The following is a 23,414-nucleotide window of genomic DNA, read 5'->3' as shown; positions in this document are numbered from 1 at the left end:
CAAATGTGCGCTTTAGTAAAAGAACAATCTTTAAAACACACGTTGTGCAGGTTTGATGGACACATTCGATGAACATAAAGCTTTGGTAGTTAATGCAAAGCACACACTGACGCTAACAGGGCACTTTGAGAAGACGATGATTCACAGGTCTTATTAAAAATGTGGCACAAATCTAACGGAGAAATAACATTCAGAACTTTATAAAATACACGAACAATCATCGATGCTCAAACTAGTACAAACGACACATTTAGAAGTACTGAACAACAGAATACACAAATGTATTAAATATATTACAAAGAGACTTTGAATCAAAACATCCCAAGTAGGATTTGTTTTTGTGTATTAAATGCACTTTTCCTGCAAGTGCCTCCAGGTTGTGATTGTACTCGTTACAACAAAAAGGAAAAGAAGAAGGAGTATAAAAAGAATCACCGAGCTGAAGCCGGTTGATTTGTTTTGATATGCTGCGAGTGTGTCGAGTCCTTCCTCAGCTTTCTATTGATTCATATTCAGTCTTTTGATCGGCTCGTCTTCTCCCTGTGGATCCTAGTGTAGTTATAAAAGAAGGCGTGTAAACAGTCATCTATGCAGCGTCTCCGCAATAAATCCAGAAAAGAGAAATACAAAGAAACACAAATATCTCAAAGTAAACAAAACATACTAATAAAAAGTCCTTTAAAAAATCCCAGGGCAGTGTGGTCTGTGTTTCCACTTATGTGCAGAAGATTTCCCTTGATGTCCGTCCGTCTGTCTGAGTCACCTGTAGCTATTACACTTTGTTTGTGCTTCAGCATGTGTGTTTCTGCATCAGAGTGTACAGTGTGTTCTTCTATACTTATAAAGACCAAAGATACTCACAGGGACAGTTTACACTGAGGGTCACTACTCTATCACTGCCAGGGCTGAGGTCCTTATAAGTATAGTGTGTGTGTGTGTGTGTGTGTGTGTGTGTGTGTGTGTGTGTGTGTGTGTGTGTGGACGTTGTGGACGTTGTGGACTCAGCTGAACGCCTCATCATCCGTATCTTCGATTAGCACCTTTGTGTCCTTTTTCGATCTAAAAGAGGATGAAAAAAATTATATTATTATCATCATCATCATCATTATTATTATTATTATTATTATTATTATTATCATTATTATTATTATTATCATTACTATTATTATTATCATTATTATTATTATTATTATTATCATTACTATTATTATTATCATTATTATTATCATTATTATTATTATTATTATTATCCGGCATTTCATTTCATATAATCAGTTTAACAGATGTGTTGAAGGGACACGTAGTGATGTCGTTGTTCTGTTTAACTTCTAAATGTTTCTAAATCAAACAAAGATAAAAACAGTGCACGTCTTACAGTGAGGAGGACAGCAGGGGGCGCCGCAGCGACAGGCTGTAGGATCTCTTCCACGGCTTCTTGCCCGAGCGGTTCCGGACGCCCTCGTCCTGGTCCATCATCTGCTCCAGCAGCGTCTGGTCGTCAGCGTTGAGCGGAGCCACGGAGATATCCCTCACAGCACGAAACTCACCGCAGTTATTCAGGTGCTCGTTCTCCAGACGGAAGAAGTTCCACACGAAGCGCCTGCAGAGAGAGGGGGGGGTCAGTTGGTGTCAGTTGATGACAGTTGGTGTCAGTTGATGACAGTTGGTGTCAGTTGATGACAGTTGGCGTCAGTTGATGACAGTTAGTGTCAGTTGGTGTCAGTTGATGACAGTTGGTGTCAGTTGGTGTCAGTTGGTGTCAGTTGGTGTCAGTTGGTGTCAGTTGATGACAGTTGGTGTCAGTTGATGACAGTTGGTGTCAGTTGGTGTCAGTTGGTGTCAGTTGATGACAGTTGGTGTCAGTTGGTGTCAGTTGATGTCAGTTGACGTCAGTTGGCGTCAGTTGATGACAGTTAGTGTCAGTTGGTGTCAGTTGGTGTCAGTTGATGACAGTTGGTGTCAGTTGGTGTCAGTTGATGACAGTTGGTGTCAGTTGGTGTCAGTTGATGACAGTTGGTGTCAGTTGGTGTCAGTTGGTGTCAGTTGGTGTCAGTTGATGACAGTTGGTGTCAGTTGATGACAGTTGGTGTCAGTTGGTGTCAGTTGATGTCAGTTGGTGTCAGTTGATGTCAGTTTGGTGTCAGTTGATGTCAGTTGGTGTCAGTTGATGACAGTTGGTGTCAGTTGGTGTCAGTTGGTGTCAGTTTGGTGTCAGTTGATGTCAGTTGGTGTCAGTTGATGTCAGTTTGGTGTCAGTTGGTGTCAGTTGATTTCAGTTAGTGTCAGTTGATGTCAGTTTGTGTCAGTTGGTGTCAGTTGGTGTCAGTTGATGACAGTTGGTGTCAGTTGATGACAGTTGGTGTCAGTTGGTGTCAGTTGATGTCAGTTGGTGTCAGTTGATGTCAGTTTGGTGTCAGTTGATGTCAGTTGGTGTCAGTTGATGACAGTTGGTGTCAGTTGGTGTCAGTTGGTGTCAGTTTGGTGTCAGTTGATGTCAGTTGGTGTCAGTTGATGTCAGTTTGGTGTCAGTTGATTTCAGTTAGTGTCAGTTGATGTCAGTTTGTGTCAGTTGGTGTCTTCTATTTATGGAATATACATATTTCTGAGTACATAATGTTTCTCCTGCTTCCTGTAACATTCCTCATGTTTGTGATCAGAAGCCGTTTGTACTTTAACGTGTGTCTTTGTCTCAGTTCACCGTTAAAGAAGAACATTCGTCATCTTCGTCCGGTTTGGGGATTCAGGGAAGGAGTTTATCAGTCTGTCAGATTAACGAGGACAGAACCAGCACGTGTGTGTCTGTAGGTGTTTGTCATGTGAGACCCACCTGAAGACCTCGAGGGGAGCCAGCACGGTGGCCACGATGTCGCCCACAGAGTGGATCTTGGTCGTCGTGGTGAGAGAGATCTGGATGGTCCAGGCGAAACGCAGGATCACATCTTCTATGATGGCGCAGTAGTAGTAGGCCTGGACGCAGACGAGACGGGATTAGTAAAGTTAACTAACCCTCTTAACTAAAACATAAATCAGGTTTGAATTCAAATCAAACAATATTACTTATTACATGTTGTTTACAAGATATTTAGTCGACGCTGATCTATTAGAGGAAACCTATTTAAGGTTTATGGACAAATTGCTCCCAAATTTAAAGCGTTGACGGGACTAAGAACTATTAAAAAGATATTAAGCATGAACAAAACATAACATTTAAAATGATCTCTGTGATTCTGCTTCCCAAGAAGACGACTCTACCTTGTGTGGATAAACTATTTCTTCTCTCAGGAAGGTGTTTTCTCCGGCGCCGCGGTCGAACAGACCCCAGTCCATGTGCAGATCCCAGATCAGAGTGTACAGGGAGCTGATGGTGGAGAAGACGATCAGCAGGTAGAAGAACGTGTCGGCGTCCGTGTGTCCTTGTTCTGAAATAAAAAACACACACAAACACAACTGATTGCAGATCATTTAAATCATTTATGTTAAAAAATCTGGCATGAAAGGAAGTGTATTTATTTGTTAAATAGTTTACAGAACATATATCCTTTGGCCACCAGAGGGAGCCCTGCTGTCATGAATATACTGCACTGATTAAAACCCTGACCATGAATATCAATGCTTCAATTATTAAAAAACACTTTGCACACTATGTTTATATTTGACTTTAGTTTAGTATTTTATCTTCTTTCTTTTCTTTATATGTAGAATGGGTATTCTGTATATACTATAAAACGTTTTGTCTACAAAATCATCTAGATATTACACAAAATAGAAGTTTTACGAGTTATTTTGAGTAAGTTTCCACTTATATTTATGTAACAAGCTGCACTTTTATTTTATAACTTGAACTTGTATGAAGTAGAATTGAGAAAATCTAAATGTACTTATTTGTGCAAGTTTAGCATGAATAAATGTTACAGTTTCAAATATAAAAACTATATAATCTTATACACACTTGCTATGCTCTCATGGCATCATTTGTATCAGTGCACAGCGGACGGACGTGAAATGAAAACCCCGATGTACTGAATCCAGAATCGTGAGACACAAACACATTCACACCTCTAATTAGCAGTGTGTGTGTGTGTGTGTGTGCGTGTGTGTGTGTGTGTGCAGGACTGTGGGTGTGATCTGTTTGTTCCTCAGAGGGCGTCGATACATAAATCAGCACCCGGGGGGCCTCGCGCAGTGACTCTCCCAGACAGAGAGCCACCAGACAGAGGCTCGCTCTCGTTTGTCATCGTCACTGCTTCTTCCCGCCACAGAGACGCCGGAGAGCCGAGCGGGGACGTTTCTAACGCAGAGTTACTGCCGTGCTGCTCCATTGTGCTGTTTGCTTCTTCGGCTGAGCGATGGGACAGAAGTAGTCCCCACGGCCACACTGAGATTTCCCAGCCGTAGATTAAACTTAGTCCTGGACAATAGACTCTCTTCACTGGAGAAGATCCGCTGATGTGATTTCCTCAGCTTGTAAAGTGTTGCAGCATTTAACCCTTCAGTGTCTGTGAAGGCCAATGGATGGTTAGCCACTGGACCATTTAAAGGTCAAACAGGGGGAGATGGACACTGATTGGACGCTCCGAAAGGGCTGACGGTGGTCACTGAGTCGTGACACACACACACACACACACACACACACACACACACCACACACACACAAACACAAACAGGTAGCTTTGTATTGTAATTTTAGGGGCGAAGAAGAAGAAGCTGTTTTTGATGTCAGAGTTTAAATATTAAATCAAGCTGACTTATTATTAGCCTTTATTGCCCTCAGGTTGATAAACTACAGGTGATGAACTTTAAATTTAAATACAGAAATGTGAAATGGTCATTTAATTTATCGGTCATGCGATATCTTGCCTCCCCTCCTGGTGTAAATATATTAAGTCTGTTGGGCCTCAGCGGGGTGAAGTGGAGTTCAAGCAGGCAGAGGGAGAAATTTGACTCAGAGCCGTGTTCTTTCATCTTCGTTGGTTAATGTGTGTGTGAGTGTGTGTGTGTGTGTGTGTGTGTGTGTGTGTGTGTGTGTGGTGTGTTGTGCGTGTGCGCGTTGCAATTTCTCTCCTGATAATGAACGAGGGGTCAGAACATGAAATGAAGTTATAAAAGCTGTCAGCTCTGGACTCATCTCTATTCCAGCAGAGTCCAGCAGACATGTGTTCAGCCGGGGGCGTGTAATTACACTCTCCTCTCCCTCCTCTCCTTCCTCTCTCCTCCCTCTCCCCTCTCCTTCATCTCTTCTTCTCCTCTCCCTCCCTCTCCCCTCTCCATCTCTTCTTCTCCTCTCCTCCCTCTCTTCTCCTCCTCCTCTCTCCCCTCTCCTCTCCTTCCTCTCTCCTCTCCTTCCTCTCTCCTCCTCCTCCCTCTCCCCTCTCCTTCATCTCTTCTTCTCCTCTCCTCCCTCTCCCCTCTCCATCTCTTCTTCTCCTCTCCTCCCTCTCTTCTCCTCCTCCCTCTCCCCTCTCCTTCCTCTCTCCTCTCCTTCCTCTCTTCTCCTCCTCCCTCTCCCCCTCTCCTTCCTCTTTCCTCTCCTTCATCTCTTCTTCTCCTCTCCTTCCTCTCTCCTCCTCCTCCCTCTCCCCTCTCCTTCATCTCTTCTTCTCCTCCTCCCTCTCCCCTCTCCTTCCTCTCTTCTCCTCCTCCCTCTCCCCTCTCCTTCCTCTCTCCTCTCCTTCCTCTCTCCTCCTCCTCCCTCTCCTCCCTCTCCTTCATCTCTTCTTCTCCTCTCCTCCCTCTCTTCTCCTCCTCCCTCTCCCCTCTCCTTCCTCTCTCCTCCTCCTCCCTCTCCCCTCTCCTTCATCTCTTCTTCTCCTCCCTCTCTTCTCCTCCTCCCTCTCTCCCCTCTCCTTCCTCTCTCCTCTCCTTCCTCTCTCCTCCCTCTCCCCTCTTCCTTCATCTCTTCTTCTCTCCTCTCCTCCCTCTCTTCTCCTCCTCCCTCTCCCCTTCCTCTCTCCTCTCCTTCCTCTCTCCTCCTCCTCCCTCTCCCCTCTCCTTCCTCTCTCCTCTCCTTCCTCTCTCCTCCTCCTCCCTCCCCTCTCCTTCATCTCTTCTTCTCCTCTCCTCCCTCTCTTCCTCCTCCTCCCTCTCCCCTCTCCTTCCTCTCTCCTCTCCTTCCTCTCTCCTCCTCCTCCCTCCCCTCTCCTTCATCTCTTCTTCTCCTCTCTCCTCCCTCTCTTCTCCTCCTCCCTCTCCCCCTCTCCATCTCTTCTTCTCCTCTCCTTCCTCTCTCCTCCTCCTCCCTCTCCCCTCTCCTTCATCTCTTCTTCTCCTCTCCTCCCTCTCTTCTCCTCCTCCCTCTCCCCTCTCCTCCCTCTCTTCTCCTCCTCCTTTCCTCACCTTCCTCTTGTCTCTTCCCCTCCCTTTTCCTTCTCTCCTTCCTCTCTTCTCCTCCTTTCCTCCCGTCTCCTCCTCCTCTTCTCTCCTCTCTATCCCCTCTTCTCCTCCTCCTTTCCTTTCCTTCCTCTTGTCCCCTCCCCTCGCTTTTCCTTCTCTCCTTTATCTCCTTTCTCCATACTCCTCCTTCTCACTTCCTCTCCTCTCTTTCATCTTGTCTTCTCCTCTCCTCCTCTTCTCATCCTTCCCTCCTTCTCTCCTCTCCTTCCTCTTGCCTCCTCCTCTCCTGTGTCCTCCCCATCTCCTATCATTACCCATGTATTGATATTAATTCTGCGTGCCCTTTCCCTCTCAATGTTCTGATCGCCACCTGCTCCATGAACTCCATCCTCCCACAGAGAGCAGCAGGACTCTTGTTCTCTCTGCTTTTGATGTTGACGTCACAAATAGAAAAAGCACCTGTGCAGTTGGTCATATTTATGATCTCTCATTGTTACACCCCCCCCCCCCCCCCCCCCCAAACAAGATTTATCTGCCGTTCACAGGCTTGAGCTATTCTTGTCCACTATGCAACATCCTGTTCTCCTCCCTTTGCTGTCCATCTAATAAATCCTGCGGGCTTAAATTAGCATTAGGCTGTAACCCCCCTGCATCTAAAACAGCAATAAGTCTCAGGCCAGTGTACATAAAGCTGAGCCTGTATCGATCCCGAGTGAAGCATCTGCTTTATTATCCGGCCTCACACGGTATCTGACAGGGTTTGGGAATTCTGCCTAAAGCAGGAAATGCTCCTCTGGTTACAGACAGGCCTCCGAGCCTCTGCTGAGATTACAGATTCATGACAGCGTCCGATCACTTCCTCACTGACGTCCTCCGCTGCGGCAGCTTCACAATGATTAAACCCTCGGACCCCACATCGACACACAGCCTACACAAACTGCACAGTTTGCCACATGTACACCAGAGAGGAGATTTCACCTCGTCGTAGAACAGTCCTCGTCCTCTACGGAGAAGCCCATGATTTATTTGTTGAGTTTATTATTTTTGGCTTTCCCCGGAGCAAAATGTACGAGCAGTTCCAGGAATGAGTGAGGTGGTGAGGTCACACAGAAGCATCAGGGCTGACACATCCACAGGCAGACGGTTGGAGCTCTGCCAGGGAGCGACTGACACTGCAGCCAACCTTTCCCAGCTGGACCCAGCGGTGTGAACACCACCCTGCTGACACCACCCTGCAGATGCTGGGAAACGCAGGAAGACTGGGCGTCGTCTGTCCTCCCGACACTAAGGTCTCGTTTATACTGCAGGGAACAGGGGCCCAACTCTGATCTGTGCAGTGGCTGCTGCTTCTCTGCGGAGGTGTGTGAGGATGTGGAGTCGGAGCGGTGACATCGTGACGTGAGCGGCTTCACAGAAGCTGATTTTGATGGTTTCTTTTAACTACATCTGTCAGCGCCTCTCCACACTACACTCCTTTCCTTTTCAAACTCATTGCAGGTCGCAGTACAAAACCATCTGACCGTGGCTCTCTTTTACTTTGATTTATTTAACCTTTATTTATTCACTGACAGCATGATCTCTCTTTTCCAGGTAGGGAGGGAGGGGCAGGCGCTGCTCTTTGACTTCTACTGATCCTGCCGCTCTGGGATTGAACCGACGTCCTTTATCTTTTCCGTCTACTCGTCGTCATCTGCTCACAAATTCGCTGGCTTCCACTTCATATCAACTTACAAATGAAACTTTAAACACTGACTTCAGGCCGGCTCCATGTTGCCCCCCCCCGTACGGCAGGGCACTGCGTGTGACGTCAGAACAGAATCTGATATTGACCACATTTAAAAAACGCAGAAACATTGAGCAACACTTCAGGCTTGCAACGTGTTCAAAGCCTAATACTCCAGTCGAGGCCATTTATACTTTTATGCTTCAAAGTCTGTTCATCATTTCCATATTTGGGAGATATCCTGACATCGGTGCATATGTCTGTCCATCAAAGGCCGTAAAATGTACCAGAACGATCATTTCTGAAGCAACAGGCAATTTCCTCCACCATGCGTGTGTGTGTGTGTGTGTGCTCCTTCGCTTAACCAGCGATTGGTCTGAGCCTCCATTAACATGCAGGATGAAAGACAGCTTCATACAGAATAACACACGAAGAGAGGCCATTAGTTTAGGCTTCAGGAGGAGGAGGAAGGAGGATATGGTCTAATGGACGCCTCTCCTACCAGGCTGTCCAAGAAAAGGTCCGTCCGTCTGTCTGCCTCTGTCTCTTCCTGTTTCACTTAATATCAGATCGCTGGCGGTCAGCTTAGGAAGCAAGCGTATTGATTTAAATTCATATCGGAAAAGAATAAAGTCAAGCTGGGAAATAACATTTAGCGGTTTGAAAGGTTGAAGATGAAGTTTCATAGCTGGCATTTTGCTGGAAAATGAATATATAATCTGGCATCAAACGAGCCGCACGGATATATATCTGTGATGGAGAAGTGAAATACACGGGCGCAGGCTGAAGGCTTTTATTGCCCGGGCGCTGCGTCTTTGAACATGGACTCCTTTGTGATATGGCTTCTGAATGAGAATAATTGCAGGCTAATTGTGAAGCTGTCAGAGGCAGAGAGTGACTCCACTTTTAATGGTAACCACTCTGGTGTTTTTTCTGGTTGTTCTCAAAAGGGAGAATTTCTCTTTCTTTCTCTCTATTTTTCCATTTAGCTCCTTTTCTCTGCTCGTCTCTTCTTATCTCGCCCACATATTAAAGCCATATTGTGAGAGCAGAACCTTGTTTACCCGTGAAAGTGTTTGACAAACCTTTCCCCATTTCCATTATAAAGCTCGAGGCACTGACAAGGAAAACCAAGGCCAACTTCTGGCACTTGCACTCAAGGTCACCTCTGCTTCTTCAGCACAGACGTCTCAATTCAAAGGAAAAGCCTGTGTGTTGTTGACGCGCTGCTGCAACAGCAACACGCGGATAGCGCTGCTCTTCTCGGCTCCTCTGTGATTCTGAGATGGATTCTGCAGCCTTGTAATTCACCGAAGATGCATTTTTTACATCACCTACCCGACATGACACATACAATAGATATTTGGGGTGTAGAGATGTTCTTGCATGTCCTACCTCTGTGTGTGGCGTAGAGCGCGGCGAAGGTGACGACGAAGAAGGTGGTGGAATATTTCCCAGCATTCACCAGGTGAGGGAAGGCCCTCTTGGTGTCACGATAACGCCTCAGGCATTGGATGAAGCGGAACCAGGCGGGCAGACACTGGATGATGGCGCGCAGGCCGTACGAGTAGCTGTGGCACACGTGGCCATCAGGGTCTAGAACAGAAGAGTTATGCATTATGTTGTAATCTCTTGCTTCTGCAACACATTCCTCCACCTGTTAGAGAAGCTCATCATTATGAGCGGCGACCTCTGTGAGGCCAAACATTTCCCATCCATTATCTGCGTGTTAATCAGCTGCGTGGAGGCCGAAGAGTCACAGCTGGTGGAGCGGACGGACAGCAATTAAAAGCTTATTCACTTTACATTTCCTGACAGCAACTGCCTGGCACGCTGTCGACTTAATAGGAAATATTTACAACCAAAAGGTTAGGGGTCTTTATCTCCATATTATGATTTGCGTGCCAGAAAGAAATGATAGAAATGATAAATTCATGTCTCACCTTGAAACTTGGGCAGCAGGCCTCTGCTGTTGCTCCACTGCAGCTCGAAGATGTAGTAGCAGATGAGATACTCCAGGTCCATGAGGACAAACACCAGAGAGTTGAGCTGATCAGCCAGCCAGAAGTCTGCGAACTCCACCCGGTGAAACGGAGCCGTGAAGACGCGAAACTGGAAGGAAAAGGAAAAGTGTTGGAAACACCCCGGCTGCCCTCGCTGCTGAAGTGAATTCTGATTGTGTTGTATGTGATTTCAACACTGGGATTCAATAAGTCAACTATTCATTAGTGTGCAGTTGTCTGAGCTCCTCAGCAGAGAAGTGCAAAGCAGGGAACAACCTCTGCTGAGGATCTGCAACACATGAGAGGACGGAGCCTGCAGACCAGCTTATCAGCACACCGCAGGACGACCTAATGAGTCGCGCTTTGCGTTGTTTATTGGTGTGTCACCACAAACACATGATGTGGCAGGCCGTGTGTTGTGGCAGGCCGTGTGTTGTGGCAGGCCGTGTGTTGTGGCAGGCCGTGTGTTGTGGCATGCTTCGGCCTCTATGGGCGTGTTATTTAGGATATGACTTCTGGCAGGAGCTCAGTTATTGACCGCGCTTTGTAAAATGATCCAACGCAGCTCGACTCTTTCCATTACCCCCCACCCCCCCAGGCCACATCTGACATTCAGGAGCGACTGTAGGCCTCTGTACACTTTCAGACCCCCCCCCCCCCCCCACACCCACACACCTCACTGAAAATGCCAAAGAAAATTGATCTTTTTCTTTTTACACATATCAGCTCATTACATATCACTCTCAACCTGTCAATCAAAGTCCGTATTGATCGAGTGGCCATCTCACCTGTATCCGCTCTGTGTGCGGACGTCTCAAGGCTAAGCCTTCTGCACTGATGTGTTTAGGTTTTCATTTCTTGAGCAAACACTATGAATCCAGGTGCTGGACCTGCAGTTTGTTCTGTAATGAAATCTTTGTCTTGTTTTTTTATGCTCAGATTAAATGAGCACATCTGGCATTTAAACATTTTATAGCAACAGAAAAACAACATTTGTTCCAATGAAACTACAATTTGTCCCGAAAACATCCCTCTTATTGCGTGTTCCACGTATGACAACCATGAAAAACAGCTCATGTGGGTTGTTGTGATCACGGAGGAGCCGTCAACACTGAGGCTGATTATGGAGCTGAGGACTGAGGGGAGTTGTGAAGGAAAGGACACGAATATGAGGAGGGGGTCTGCTGCAGGGGGAGAGGCAGGGAGGGAGGGAGGGAGGAGGAGGAGGAAGAGGAAGGACAGAGGCGCTCAGGGCATCAGCATACTGATAGATCTATGCCTGTAATGATTGCACAGTCACAACCCTCCACCTCCCCTGGGACGAGGCTGCATTCTATTATCTCTCAACCCTGTGCCCTCTGTCTCGCCACACACACACACACACACACACACACACACACACACACACACACACACACACACACACACACACACACACACACACACACACACACACACACACACACACACACACACACCTGCAGCTCGGCTTAGACAAAGAACAGAGTCACATAGGAGGGTTTTGTAAACATGAAGCTTGAGATGCATATCTGAATTATACATGCATTCATTGTGTTGGATAGAGATACAAACACACACACACACACACACACACACACACGCCATATTCAAATTGTGTCAGTAGCACAGTACGGCAGCAGTTGGTGAGTAATAGCTGGCTGTGTTCTTCAGCCTCAGCGACCTGTAATCCCACGTGACCTCTGAACTCTGCAGATCGTCTGTCAGCGCCTACACTGGTATTGATGCTTATCGTCACTTCTTGGCTTCGTATCCCTAAAATCTGTACAAGCTAAGCTAAACGGTTACGTAAATCAATAAAGGATTAATAATTGATAAACGTTTTGCTGTTCTGCAATTGTGCCCATTTGCTATAAATAACCAGCATTATGTTTATTAGAAACAGATTGCACATTAAACTTGACTCTTGCACTGAGCTGTATGTATATATATATATATATATATATATATATATATATATATATATATATATATATATATATATGTATATATATATATTATACTATATGTACATCTTCAGCCCACAAACAGAAAAATCTATCCCGATAGCTTCATATCTCAATAACGATATATATCACGCAGGTTAGAATTCACCACACGGTAACTTGAGTGCAACATGGACATTAAGGTTTTTAAGTGAAATTATAGAGCAAAAATAAATAACATGGGCAAATAGAAAGAAATATACGATTTGTACATGTTTTGAGGATGTATATCTTCATGTTGCTCCGCCCCTATGAGCCGCTATCGCACATCGTTTTGTAACGGCAGCTCAGTCAACGTTTGTCTTCGTGTATCCATGAACCTCGACCCGAATTCCATTCTTCTTATAAAACACCACCAAATGCCATCGTTTTATTCTTTCACGATGAAGTGTCTGAGGTGTAAGAGAAATGCTCCGATAAATAACGGAAGTGCACTGACCAGCAGCTTGAGGAGCCAGAAACGTGATTTGTAGTAGCCAGGTCTTGAAGGGGTTGAGCAGGAAGAGCAGCATGAAGCCGTAAAGGATGAGCGGGTTGATCTGCATGGGGATGTAGGTGTACTCTGAGTAGAGACAGGAGAGGATGCTGAGACACCACAACACACCCAGGAAACCAGCAATCTGCAGCACGCAGGGAGGAAGCAGACGCTGGCATTAAAACAAAGCACTTCTGGCACAGTATCCAAAGTAACAAGGCAATCTGAATAATTGTGTACAAAGTATGTTGTGTTTTGTTATTCCAGAGTATAAATAAAACCCTGTGGACTGTAGGTATGCTGTTCCTGCTGAAAGACATGAATAGTAATGTCTTCCTTTAATCTTGATGACTCAACATTCACTCCTTTTGCATATCTTTAAAAATGCATGATCACAGGAAAAAGTGAATTTTCTCTCATTGAGTCCGAAGTTTCCCCTCGCTGACCTCGAACAGGTGTTGGTGTGAGAGGTTGTTTCGGGGGTTGATCTCGAAGATGAGCACGTGGTTGACTCCGGCTTGTCTCCATCCGTAGGTGTTGATGCCCAACAGGAAGAGGAACTGGATCAACAGGAAACCGCCCCGATAGATCCGCACCAGAGGCCAAACGTTCTCCAGGCGGATGAACACAGCACCTGATGGAAACACGGAAGGTGTTCTGCTTTTCAAAGATGACATGTAAAACCCCCCCGACAGTCTGCAGACAGTCTGATAGCAAGAACAACGATAAAACCTGCCGATCGTGCTTCCTTTCAATCGGCAGTCATCGTACGGCGACACGTTATAAACGATACAGGACTCAACAGGAAATTAAAAATGTTTCAATCTGGATGTTTATGAGACTTTACCAGAGAGAACGAAGGCGATGGCGAGGATGATAAAGAAGCCGCAGTAGAGTCCCACACGGAAGGTCGTCCAAGCCAAAGCAGGCTGAAAGAAAACAAATATTAACACCTAACGACTGTATTACGCATATTAACGAGCTCACAGAAGATGTATGTACAGCAATGTTCTTTTTAATAGCAACTACAACTTCTGAATTGAGCGTCTCCGTATGGAGCTCCTTTCATCTGCTTGAATATATTTATATTACACACACATGCCTGCTGGGTAAATGTAGAGATCAATAGGCACATAGCACAATATAAGTCAGACATGACAGTAATTAATGCATTAATAACAGTAGATATTACATAGGGGGGTAAAGTGCCACGAGCCTCCATGGTTTCTGAAAGATATCCTGTTCAACAATAGGAAGGCACTTATAAAATCAATACTAAAGGCTCTCATGGTTTCTCTCTGTGCGTGTCTGCATCCTTCTCCCTTCCTCATAACAAACCTCCCAGCTTTTGTTTTTAACATTTATTCACCGGCAGCTAAAACACAGTGAGATGAACGCAAAGATTATTCCTGCTGGGATACCCTGCGCAGAACACACCTCTGTATTCAGGTCATTTAACACTGTGGAGTGAAAGGGGGGAGACTTATGAGTTACTTCATTTCACTTTGCACCTCCCTGCCTGGCAGGATTTAAACTGAAGAGGAAGAATGCAGATATTATTCAGCTGTCACTCTTCCAAAGGTTATGAAGCACAGATGAGGCTCGTATGTCTAAGTGCTCGTGCACGCAGCTGTCCTGACCTGAGCTGCCCCCAGCGGAGGAACTCTCAGCCGCTTCATGGCCTTCTGACGATCTCCTCCCTCCAGCTCTGTGGTGACGATAGTCTACACACACACACACACACACACACACACACACACACACACTCTTTAATAATGAAGTTATCTTGGTAGTGTGCAGGATGTAGGATGTGTGTGTTACAGGCACCTCGGTCTCGGAGATGAGCTGCGTGATCTTCTTGCAGGTGTAGAAAGGAGCCACCTCCACGTGAGCCACACGCCAGTCGGCGCCGCGAGGAGTGTCCAGGATCTTGTCATGTTTCTTCAGGATTTTACGGAAACCAGTGAAGTTCAAGTTCTGTGGACGACAAAGACTTTAAAAACACCTAAACACAAAGTGTTATTATTATTATTGTTATTATTGCTCGTGGAGATACCTGGTAGTTCTGGAGCAGGATGAGGCTGAGGTAGAACTCGCTGAAGGCGAGCTTCAGGTCCTTGATGTTGTGGTGTTTGCAGCGCTCCTCCTGCGACAGGTGGAACATCGTCTTGCGTCTCCGCAGGCCGGGCGGAGCGTTGCTCTCGCGCTGAGCGTCCAGTGAAGACTGCAGCTCATTCTGCAGCGTGGCAGAACGCCTCTGGGCTTCAGCAAGCTTTTCTACGGACGGGAAGATGAGGTCGAGGTTTTAGGCAATTGCATAAAGGAGATAACGAGAAACGACGGGAGTGGTTCATAGGGTTAGAGAAGTGGCCTCATGTGAACAACCTTTTATAGAAAGAATGAGACGTGAAGATTATCTACAGTAAAGGACGGATAATGCTGTATTTAATATGTGTGTGTTTACCTTTAATATCTTATGCTACCCTAAGAGCCCTTGTATGTATTTATATTATTTATATGTATATAATATATATATATAATATATAATACATTTTATATATATATTATATATATATTATATATATATATATATATATAATATATATTTTTTATATATATATATATATATATAATATATATTTTATATATATATATATATATATATATATAATATATTTTATCTATATATATATATATACTCTCTCTTATCTCTTTATATATATATATATCTATCTATCTATATCTATCTATATATCTATTATATATCTTATATATCTTCTCTCCTTTCTTTTATTTCTATTGTATATATATATATTAATATTAATATTATAATAATAATTATTAATAATATAATATATAATAAGGCTGATTCTTTCACATTCATAATGATTATAATGCACATATCCACTCGTGGAAGTTGTGCAGAACAACTGAACCCACTAATCTTAGTTGTATGTTATGTTGAATTTTAAAGAACAAAGAAGAAATGAGGCTTATGAATTAATATAAGCAAACAGAGTTAATTCTGTTAATTCTCTGTCAGGCGTGTCTTTGGTAATCTAACCACGATGTCTGAAGGAGAAGAAACGTGAGACGTGAACTATCTGCTTCAGCTCAACACTCGTGATCTTGGTAGAAGAATAACGAGCATTACGGAGAAGGTGACAACTTCTCTGCTCCTCCTGTTCCACGAAGACTGTGAGGCTCAGCAAAGAGAGGAACCATTACCTGGGTCAGAGACAGGTTAATATACCCAGGGAGGGGAGGGGGGAGACAGACACACACAGAGAGACCCAGGGAGGGATGGGGAGAGAGAGAGAGGGGGACAGAGAGAGAAATGGGGGTGAGGGAGAGATGGGGAGAGAGCCGAGGAGAGAAGAGAGGAAGGCAAGAGAGAGACAGAGAGAGAGCGGGAGAGAGGGAAGAGAGAGGGCGGAGAGAGACAGAGAGAGAGGGAGAGGAGAGGGAAGAGAGAGAGAGAGCCTGAGAGAGAGAGAGATGGAGAGAGGAGAGAGAGTAGGAGCGAGGCGGTGAGAGAGAGCGACGAGGCGGAGAGAGAGAGGGAGAGGAGGATGAAGGGGGATGACCAGACAGATGGAGAGCGACAGAGAGAGAGGAGCGAGTAGGAGGCCAAGAGAAGAGACAGAGGCGAGAGACAGAGAGTAGAGGAGAGAGAGGAGGACGGCACAAGAGAGAGACAGCGCGAGAGGGAGGGGGAGGCGGAGAGGGGGAGGCGAGAGGAGAGAGAGAGAGGAGAGAGCGTACGGCCAAGAGCGCGACAGAGAGAGCGGGAAGGGGGAATGGGAGATGAGAGAGACAGCGAAGAGAGAGGAAGGCCCAAGCGAGAGAGAGAGGAGGGGGAAGAGGCGGGAGAGAGAGAGGGAGAGGGAGAGACAGCGACAGAGAGACGGAGCGACAGAGAGAGAGAGACAGAAGAGAGAGACATGAGAGAGAGAGACGAGGAGAGCTGGAGAGAGAGAGAGAGAGAGAGGGAGGGGGGAGAGAGAGGGGGAGAGAGAGGGGAGGAGAGGAGAGAGAGAAGAGAGAGAGAGGCAGAAGAGGAGAGGAGAGAAGAGGAGAGAGAGGAAGGCAGAGAGAGAGAGAGGAGAGAGAGAGAGAGAGAGGGAGAGAAGGAGAGAGGGAGAGAGACAGAGAGAGAGACAGAGAGACAGAGAGAGAGAGAGAGACAGAGAGAGAGACAGAGAGACAGAGAGAGAGCGCTCTCTCTCTGTCTCTCTCTCTCTCTGTCTCTCTCTGAACTGATTTCATTACTCCATCCCTTCATTTAATCAAACAGCCTGAGACCAACATGAACCCCCCCCCCCCTGAGTGCAGGAGTCGTCTCATTCTTTATCGTTTTCCAGGAAATACCAAACTCTAAAATACCGTTTAGAAAACCGACTAAACTGCTTAGTTGTCGTTGTAGAGGCAGATACTAGCGTACAGGTGACGCCAGCACAACACACACGTTCACTTCAACATCTACTGTGACTTCATCTGAACGTGAAGTCTCAAGCTTCACGTCTCCTCCTGCACGACACCGGTTCTTCAGCTGGGGAGGAACCCTTTCACTGAAGAGAGCTGGAGTCAAGGAGAAGAACACTGACCTCTCCGAGCAGAGCTGTCTGATCTTGAACTGAGCAGCAGTGATGATGATGTGTGTATGTGTGTGTGTGTGTGTGTGTGTGTGTGTGTGTGTGTGTGTGTGTGTGTGTGTGTGTGTGTGTGTGTGTGGGGACCGGTGACTTTCACGCTTTGTTGCTTCAACACACACTCTCCAGATCTCACACTACCTTCCTGTCACAGAGATGCTTGGACGAACACATGACAACAGCAGGAGGCGTGAGAAAGTCAGGACCCTGACCGCCACAAGCAGCTTCAGATTAAATCTGCGGCGGCGCTTCACAACAGAGGACATGGCCGGACAGTTCATGTGAGTGAGGCTAATGGACCTGAGACAGACAGGTGTTGGAGGCTCAGGTTTCTGCTGGTGTGTGTTTAGTGGAGAAGTTTAAAGAGTGTGTTGTTCTTCCTCAGCGTTCAGCTCTGCAAAAAGGTGTTTTTGGTGTGTGTGTGTGTGTGTGTGTGTGTGTGTGTGTGTGTGTGTGTGTTGGACTGCAACGTTTATCAGGCCAAGGACACGCAGCTGAAAGACCCCCTGCTGCACGTGCATATTAAACTGGGTCAAAGACATTATGTAGGGCGACCTAAAGTGGCATGTTTAACATACCTTTTATAATGCATATAATACAAAGCCATTAGAATAATAACACGGAGCTTCGCTGGATCGGCGCCGCACAGGTGACTCATGGGAGACAGTAAGACTTTCATCCATGTTGTGTAAATTAAATGTGTTTCTTTTTACGAATAAGGTCATTTATCTTTGCTAATATGTTGGATTCATGTTACTGCAGTGTGTGACACATTTCTTGCTTTTAAAACTGTATATAACAATACTTTGGGGGCCCCCCTGCACTGACGGACCCCCTGTTGAAGACCCCTGGTGAAACCGTCAAGATGAGAAGTGTCGTCCAACAGGCTTTCAGAGCAGAGCAGCTTATAGAGGTCAAGATGTCTTATGTAGAGTCAGCACACCATTTATCTCTCTCACACACACACACACACACACACACACACACACACACACACACACACACACACACACACACACACACACAGTACCTGGCATCAGATAAAGCTGCCTGACAGACACACATTTCCTGTGTGTCTGTGTGTGTGTGTGTGTGTGTGTGTGTGTGTGTGTGTGTGTGTGTGTGTGTGTGTGTGTGTGTGTGTGGAGGATAAACAAGATGTCTGAGAGCAGGAAGGAGACGCTGATGTTTCCGTACACAACATTTAAGCGGGCTCAGAGCTCCGGTCTGAAGAGCGCTGACTCACCGTCTGTAACGCTGACGTGATGCGACGCACACACACACACACACACACACACACACACACACACTCACGCTGCAGAACATCAGAACATTTGTTCTTTATTCTGTTCGTTTGGACACACACAACATAACACAACATACAACTCATGCAACTCCTCACAACTCTGAGGAATATTGTCATTAGAGCTGTAGTCCATGGGTCTTCAACAGGAGGTCCGTGACCCCCGGCGGGGCCGCAGAGTCACTGCAGGGGGGCTGCCAAATTATGGTTTGACATTTAAAGCATCACCTCGGACTTTGAGGGACTGGGACGTAACATTTTTCACTATTTTCTGACATTTTATAGAAAATATTTGGCAGATTAATGGATAATGAAAATAGTTAGATGCAGCTGTTTCATAATAATGTTTAAAAGGTGCTATTTGACCTTATTAGCAGAGCTTTATCCACTCATATATAATGTAGTTTTAAGCAGATATAAGTTTCTATTTAATGTGTTGGTCACTGACTATGATTCCTCCTGTGTGCTGCTGTGTAAGCAGATACATAGTTGTAATAATATAAAATGTCTTCATCGGAGAAGTTGCTGAAAAATACTGTAGAATAATAAACACTTATGTCCTTATATATGTTTACAACTACATTACAGTAGAGCTCTAGAGATGTGCTCATAGATCAAATCTGACCAATCAGCCGAACTCATTACAGTGTATTAATGTTTGTGTACAGCTGAACACTGTTGTGTTGTTATTATCTGCAGCAGATAATGGACGAGGATAATAAAAGGTGAGTTAACAAGACAAGACTTGTACGGTAGCTAACAGGAAGCTTCTGGCATCCGTCGGTAACCCAGATGTTGTTAGAGAGATCAAAGTGTCTTCAGTATCTCAGTAAATCAACCTCCTGCTAACAAGATCTGCAATCCTTTATATCTAGTTTACGTGCTGCTCTTGTCATCCGTCTCCCAGTTACGTCCCATCGTTATGAACTGGAACAACCTCGGCCCTCAGCTGACCTGCAGTTCCACAAACTGCCTGTAGGGGAAGCCCTCCCCGTCTCCAGAGACCTCCCACTTCCCCCTGAGCTCCAGTTCCAGACCAGAAGGCCAACTTCTGATACCAGAATACCAGAATATATTATGGCTTCCATCTCATGTTACACGGCACACACATACGCTCCCCCGCTCCCTGAAATACACACAGGCCCGCTCGCCACTGGCTGCTTCAGATCAGACGTCTGAAACGACGATCGCTCAGACCTAAAACAGTCTTTATGTCATGCACATTATTATAAAACACCACATGCACAATAAGTTAACGTAGGGTGCAGAGTTTATTATCAGATGGAGCACCAATCATAACATTTATTTTACTAAATTATTAATTAAATAGTAATAATAATTTAATTACAAATATATTTGGACAGTTAATTCAACATCTGACCATTAATCCCACGCTTCAGTTTTATGATCTTTGCTTGTTTGATTTCAGACTGAATGTAATGAAAGTGATTTATTACCTGAATAGAACGTGTTGATTTTCAGAAGCTCCTTCTCACACGTCTGGAAAAACCTTTCCTCAAACTTGGCGTAGTATCTCTTCACAGCGTCTTCATCTGTGACTGGAGAACCAGAAGAGACGGAAGAAAGATACGTTAGCTGCATGTCAACATATGAAGCTCTTTAATATCACACACATCTGTACAGCTGCACACAAACACTTATCAGAGATCCCACCCTGGTTTTATCTTTTGGTTTTTAACTTCCTATTTATTATTTCATTTTGCCCTTCATGTATTTGATCATTTATTTATTTCGGTATTTTATTTATTTATTCTCTAAGTGACGCACTTTGTACTTTGTTTGATAAGTGCTCTATAAATAAAGTTTATTATTATATTTGTATTGTATTGATGCAGCATTTCTCACATAAGAACAAATCGAAGAAGTCATTACATTTTGGGGCGGACACACAAATTATGTTTCACTTTCGTAAACATTCGTGGTGCATTCAGGTGGTGAAACATGAGTTCCCCACTTGGAAAATTCATGTGAGCGTCGCGTCAGAACTGTCAATGAGTTTGTTTAAAAGCTCTGAGTGATGAAATACATCTTCTTTGTAGCGTCCATGTTGTTTCCATATTAACTTCAAGCTCATGAACACACCGAAGTCTAAAGAACGACTTCAGAACTCCTGAACTGGGACCATCGGAGGAGCACCTGAATGCACCATGGGCCTGGATGATCTAGTGTTTCTTTAGCGCAGGACAGGACGGGACGGGACGGTACGGGACGGGAAACACGGCGGCTTTCTTGGTCTATTTCAGGACCTTTTAGGTTTCCAACTCCGCCAATCCTCCCAAAACGTCTCCCTGCAGGTTTGTCTGCACCGAGACATCCATACCGTGTTACAATTCGATCAACAGCTTCCTTTCAGTCTCTCTCTTCAGTCTGACAAACACCCTGCATGTCTTTTTCAGGACCGGCCAATTCAATCAGCATCGATGCTCCGTCTCCAGTAATCCTCCGGCTCCTTCACAGCAGCTACCTGACACCTGAGTTTAGAATGTGGCTTCTGGCCAGTTACCTGCCAAGCCCACATACTCGCATGATAAATCTCTGTGTCATGTTCACACATATACTAAAGACTTCATGTCGGTGGCTCTTTACCGGAATGGTTCTTAAACTTACATTAGGCTAAAGCTGAGACGCTTAGGAAAGGAGACTCTGAGAGTCCACTTCCTGTATCGGTGTCACGTGGGTCTTTTAACTCCAATGGGAGAAACGAAGGTGAACACAGATTAAGATTCTTAAATATTAAATATTTCACTCATTTTTCACACATCTTTAGACAATTCTGACAATAAAATTGCATTTTTTCAGACGGACAAAAAAGGAGAAAATGAACTTTTATCCGTCTCAGCAACAAACTCTCACGAGATCCGTCAACATTCAACTGTCTGATTGTAATCTTGAGTTATAGAACATATGACACAATGTAACATCACTTTTTATATTTATTAAACATCAATAGTTAATCACATGCTCGCTCCATAGACAGTGGACCTTCTCATCCCTCATCCCATAAACAGAGATGTTGGTTCTGCTGGATGAAGGTGTCGGATGTGGTACCGCGTCGTAAACATTTGCCGTTATATAAAGTGATGCTCGGCTGCGGAGGCTTTCTACTCAACACAGTAATAAGAGAGACGCCCCAGGCAGCAGCTTGTCAGCGTCGCTGCTCTTTTCACACACACATGTGCTGTGAGGAAAAGCTGGAATAATGTTCAGCAACAGCTTTACAAGGAAAAGAAATGAGAAAGTGCCTCCACACCCCGTAAAGGTGATCCATTATAAGTTCATTAAAGTGCGTTCTGCAGGTGCAAACACGGCAGCAGAGATACAGCAGGAGACCTTCACTCGACGTTACAGCACGATGATCAAAGTAGTGCTCACTAAACATCCAACACATCATCATCTCATCTGTATAGCTATACTTTCTGGTGTGATATGCAATCACAAGTAATGTTTCTTATTTAATCAGAACTGATATTACATATAGTGGAGCATAAGAATACTGAGCTTCTGCTAAACACTAAACACAGAGAGAACTAACACTGTACTGCAAATCAATCAAGTATATGAAAAATAAAACAGTGAAAACGTAACATTATTAATGCCTTAGACCAGGGGTGTTAAACATGCGGCCCGCGGGCCAAAACCGGTCGCCAGAGCGTCCAATCCGGCCCGCGGGATGACTTTGCAAAGTGTAAAATTTTTTTATATTTAAAGACATTGAACAACGTTGTAATGCACACGTGTAAATGATAAACTGGAGGCTTAATACTGTTGAAATTGAACATATTTTTCTTAAGAAATGTCACGTTGTTCATAATGTTTTGTAAAAAGATAGTTCATTGTACTGATATTGGGCTGTGGCCCCTGAACTAAAAAGAGTTTGACACCCCTGCCAAAGACCAATCAGAAGAGAATCTTTAGCTTTTATATATTTATAATTCTGTTTAAATGTGTGGCTCCGTTCTCTAAAGAGCCTACTGATGATGTCAAACTTGTCAAATATAGTTGTACATGTTCTACTTCAATAAAGAAAAGGAAAACTAAAGATCACTTAGTAACTGAGTTTGTACAGAGAGAACATGAGACGGCTCTTTGTTGTGTCCTGATGAAGATGCAGATTCAGTGGTCAGGAGACACAACAAAGTAAAGGAGCATTAACCCACGTAATAAAAAGTGCAAGACAACAGGATAGAAATGAAGGAGCTTCTGCAAGAGGAGGTGAAAGAAATGTAGAGTGACGATGAAGAGGGACAGAAAAGGAAGCAGAAGGTCTCCAGCACTTCTACACACACAGTTCATGTGCAGTAACAAACATGCAGAGCTCGGCCACCTCTGCAGCCGCCGGCTGACCGGCTGGGTGACTGTTCTGATAGAGGGGCGCTTGATTTGCTGACCAGGTTGGCTGCATGATAGAGAGCCTGGCCAGTCAGCGTGCCATGACAGGATGACTAATGGTCCAACACGCTCCTTCAGTAAGACCTGCAGGCCAGCAGCAGACGCAGACTGTCAGTCAGAGGGAAAGGTGAAGCAGCTAATGAACGCTCTGCATGAAAGAGCTCTGAAGGAAAAGACGAGGAGGAGTTAGTGAACTGAGGATCATTCTACATCTGTGGTGCGATTAGGGAATGAATTTAAATCCTTCATGTTAATAAGAAACAGCTCGTCATCAAAGCTTCTCATCTCAACCACCTGTTTGGACAACTGAGGACGCATTTCCACATTTTAACTGTGTAACTGTCTCCATGTGGAGTTCAGGAAAGGACAAGAAAACGTCAACAACATCCGGCATGGGACGATATGAACATTTCATCCCACGATTATCCTGGCAACTTTAATTCACGATAATCATCAAAATATGATTAAAACTCTTAAAATGGCAGCAAAACATG

At 44.9% G+C, this 23,414-nt stretch overlaps 1 protein-coding gene across 1 annotated transcript in view; it reads right to left on the bottom strand.

Annotated features, from left to right (window-relative positions):
- The window catches only part of xpr1a (xenotropic and polytropic retrovirus receptor 1a), a 71,362-nt gene that overhangs the window by 2,063 nt on the left and 45,885 nt on the right, over window positions 1–23,414 (bottom strand). Inside the window, 14 exon segments of the mRNA XM_029428863.1 lie at window positions 1–1,059; window positions 1,376–1,600; window positions 2,828–2,967; window positions 3,253–3,419; window positions 9,449–9,649; window positions 9,997–10,165; window positions 12,520–12,555; window positions 12,557–12,700; window positions 13,002–13,189; window positions 13,403–13,484; window positions 14,196–14,279; window positions 14,383–14,532; window positions 14,612–14,832; window positions 19,968–20,069. The exon segment at window positions 1–1,059 is cut by the window's left edge and continues 2,063 nt beyond it. Coding sequence (XP_029284723.1) covers window positions 1,002–1,059; window positions 1,376–1,600; window positions 2,828–2,967; window positions 3,253–3,419; window positions 9,449–9,649; window positions 9,997–10,165; window positions 12,520–12,555; window positions 12,557–12,700; window positions 13,002–13,189; window positions 13,403–13,484; window positions 14,196–14,279; window positions 14,383–14,532; window positions 14,612–14,832; window positions 19,968–20,069 — 1,967 coding nt within the window. The 3' untranslated portion in view covers window positions 1–1,001.

This window comes from Cottoperca gobio, chromosome 4 (assembly GCF_900634415.1).
Source record: "Cottoperca gobio chromosome 4, fCotGob3.1, whole genome shotgun sequence".
NCBI lineage: Eukaryota > Metazoa > Chordata > Actinopteri > Perciformes > Bovichtidae > Cottoperca > Cottoperca gobio.
Note: the sequence above shows the minus strand (reverse complement) of the source record. Positions and strands in the feature narration are given on the sequence as shown.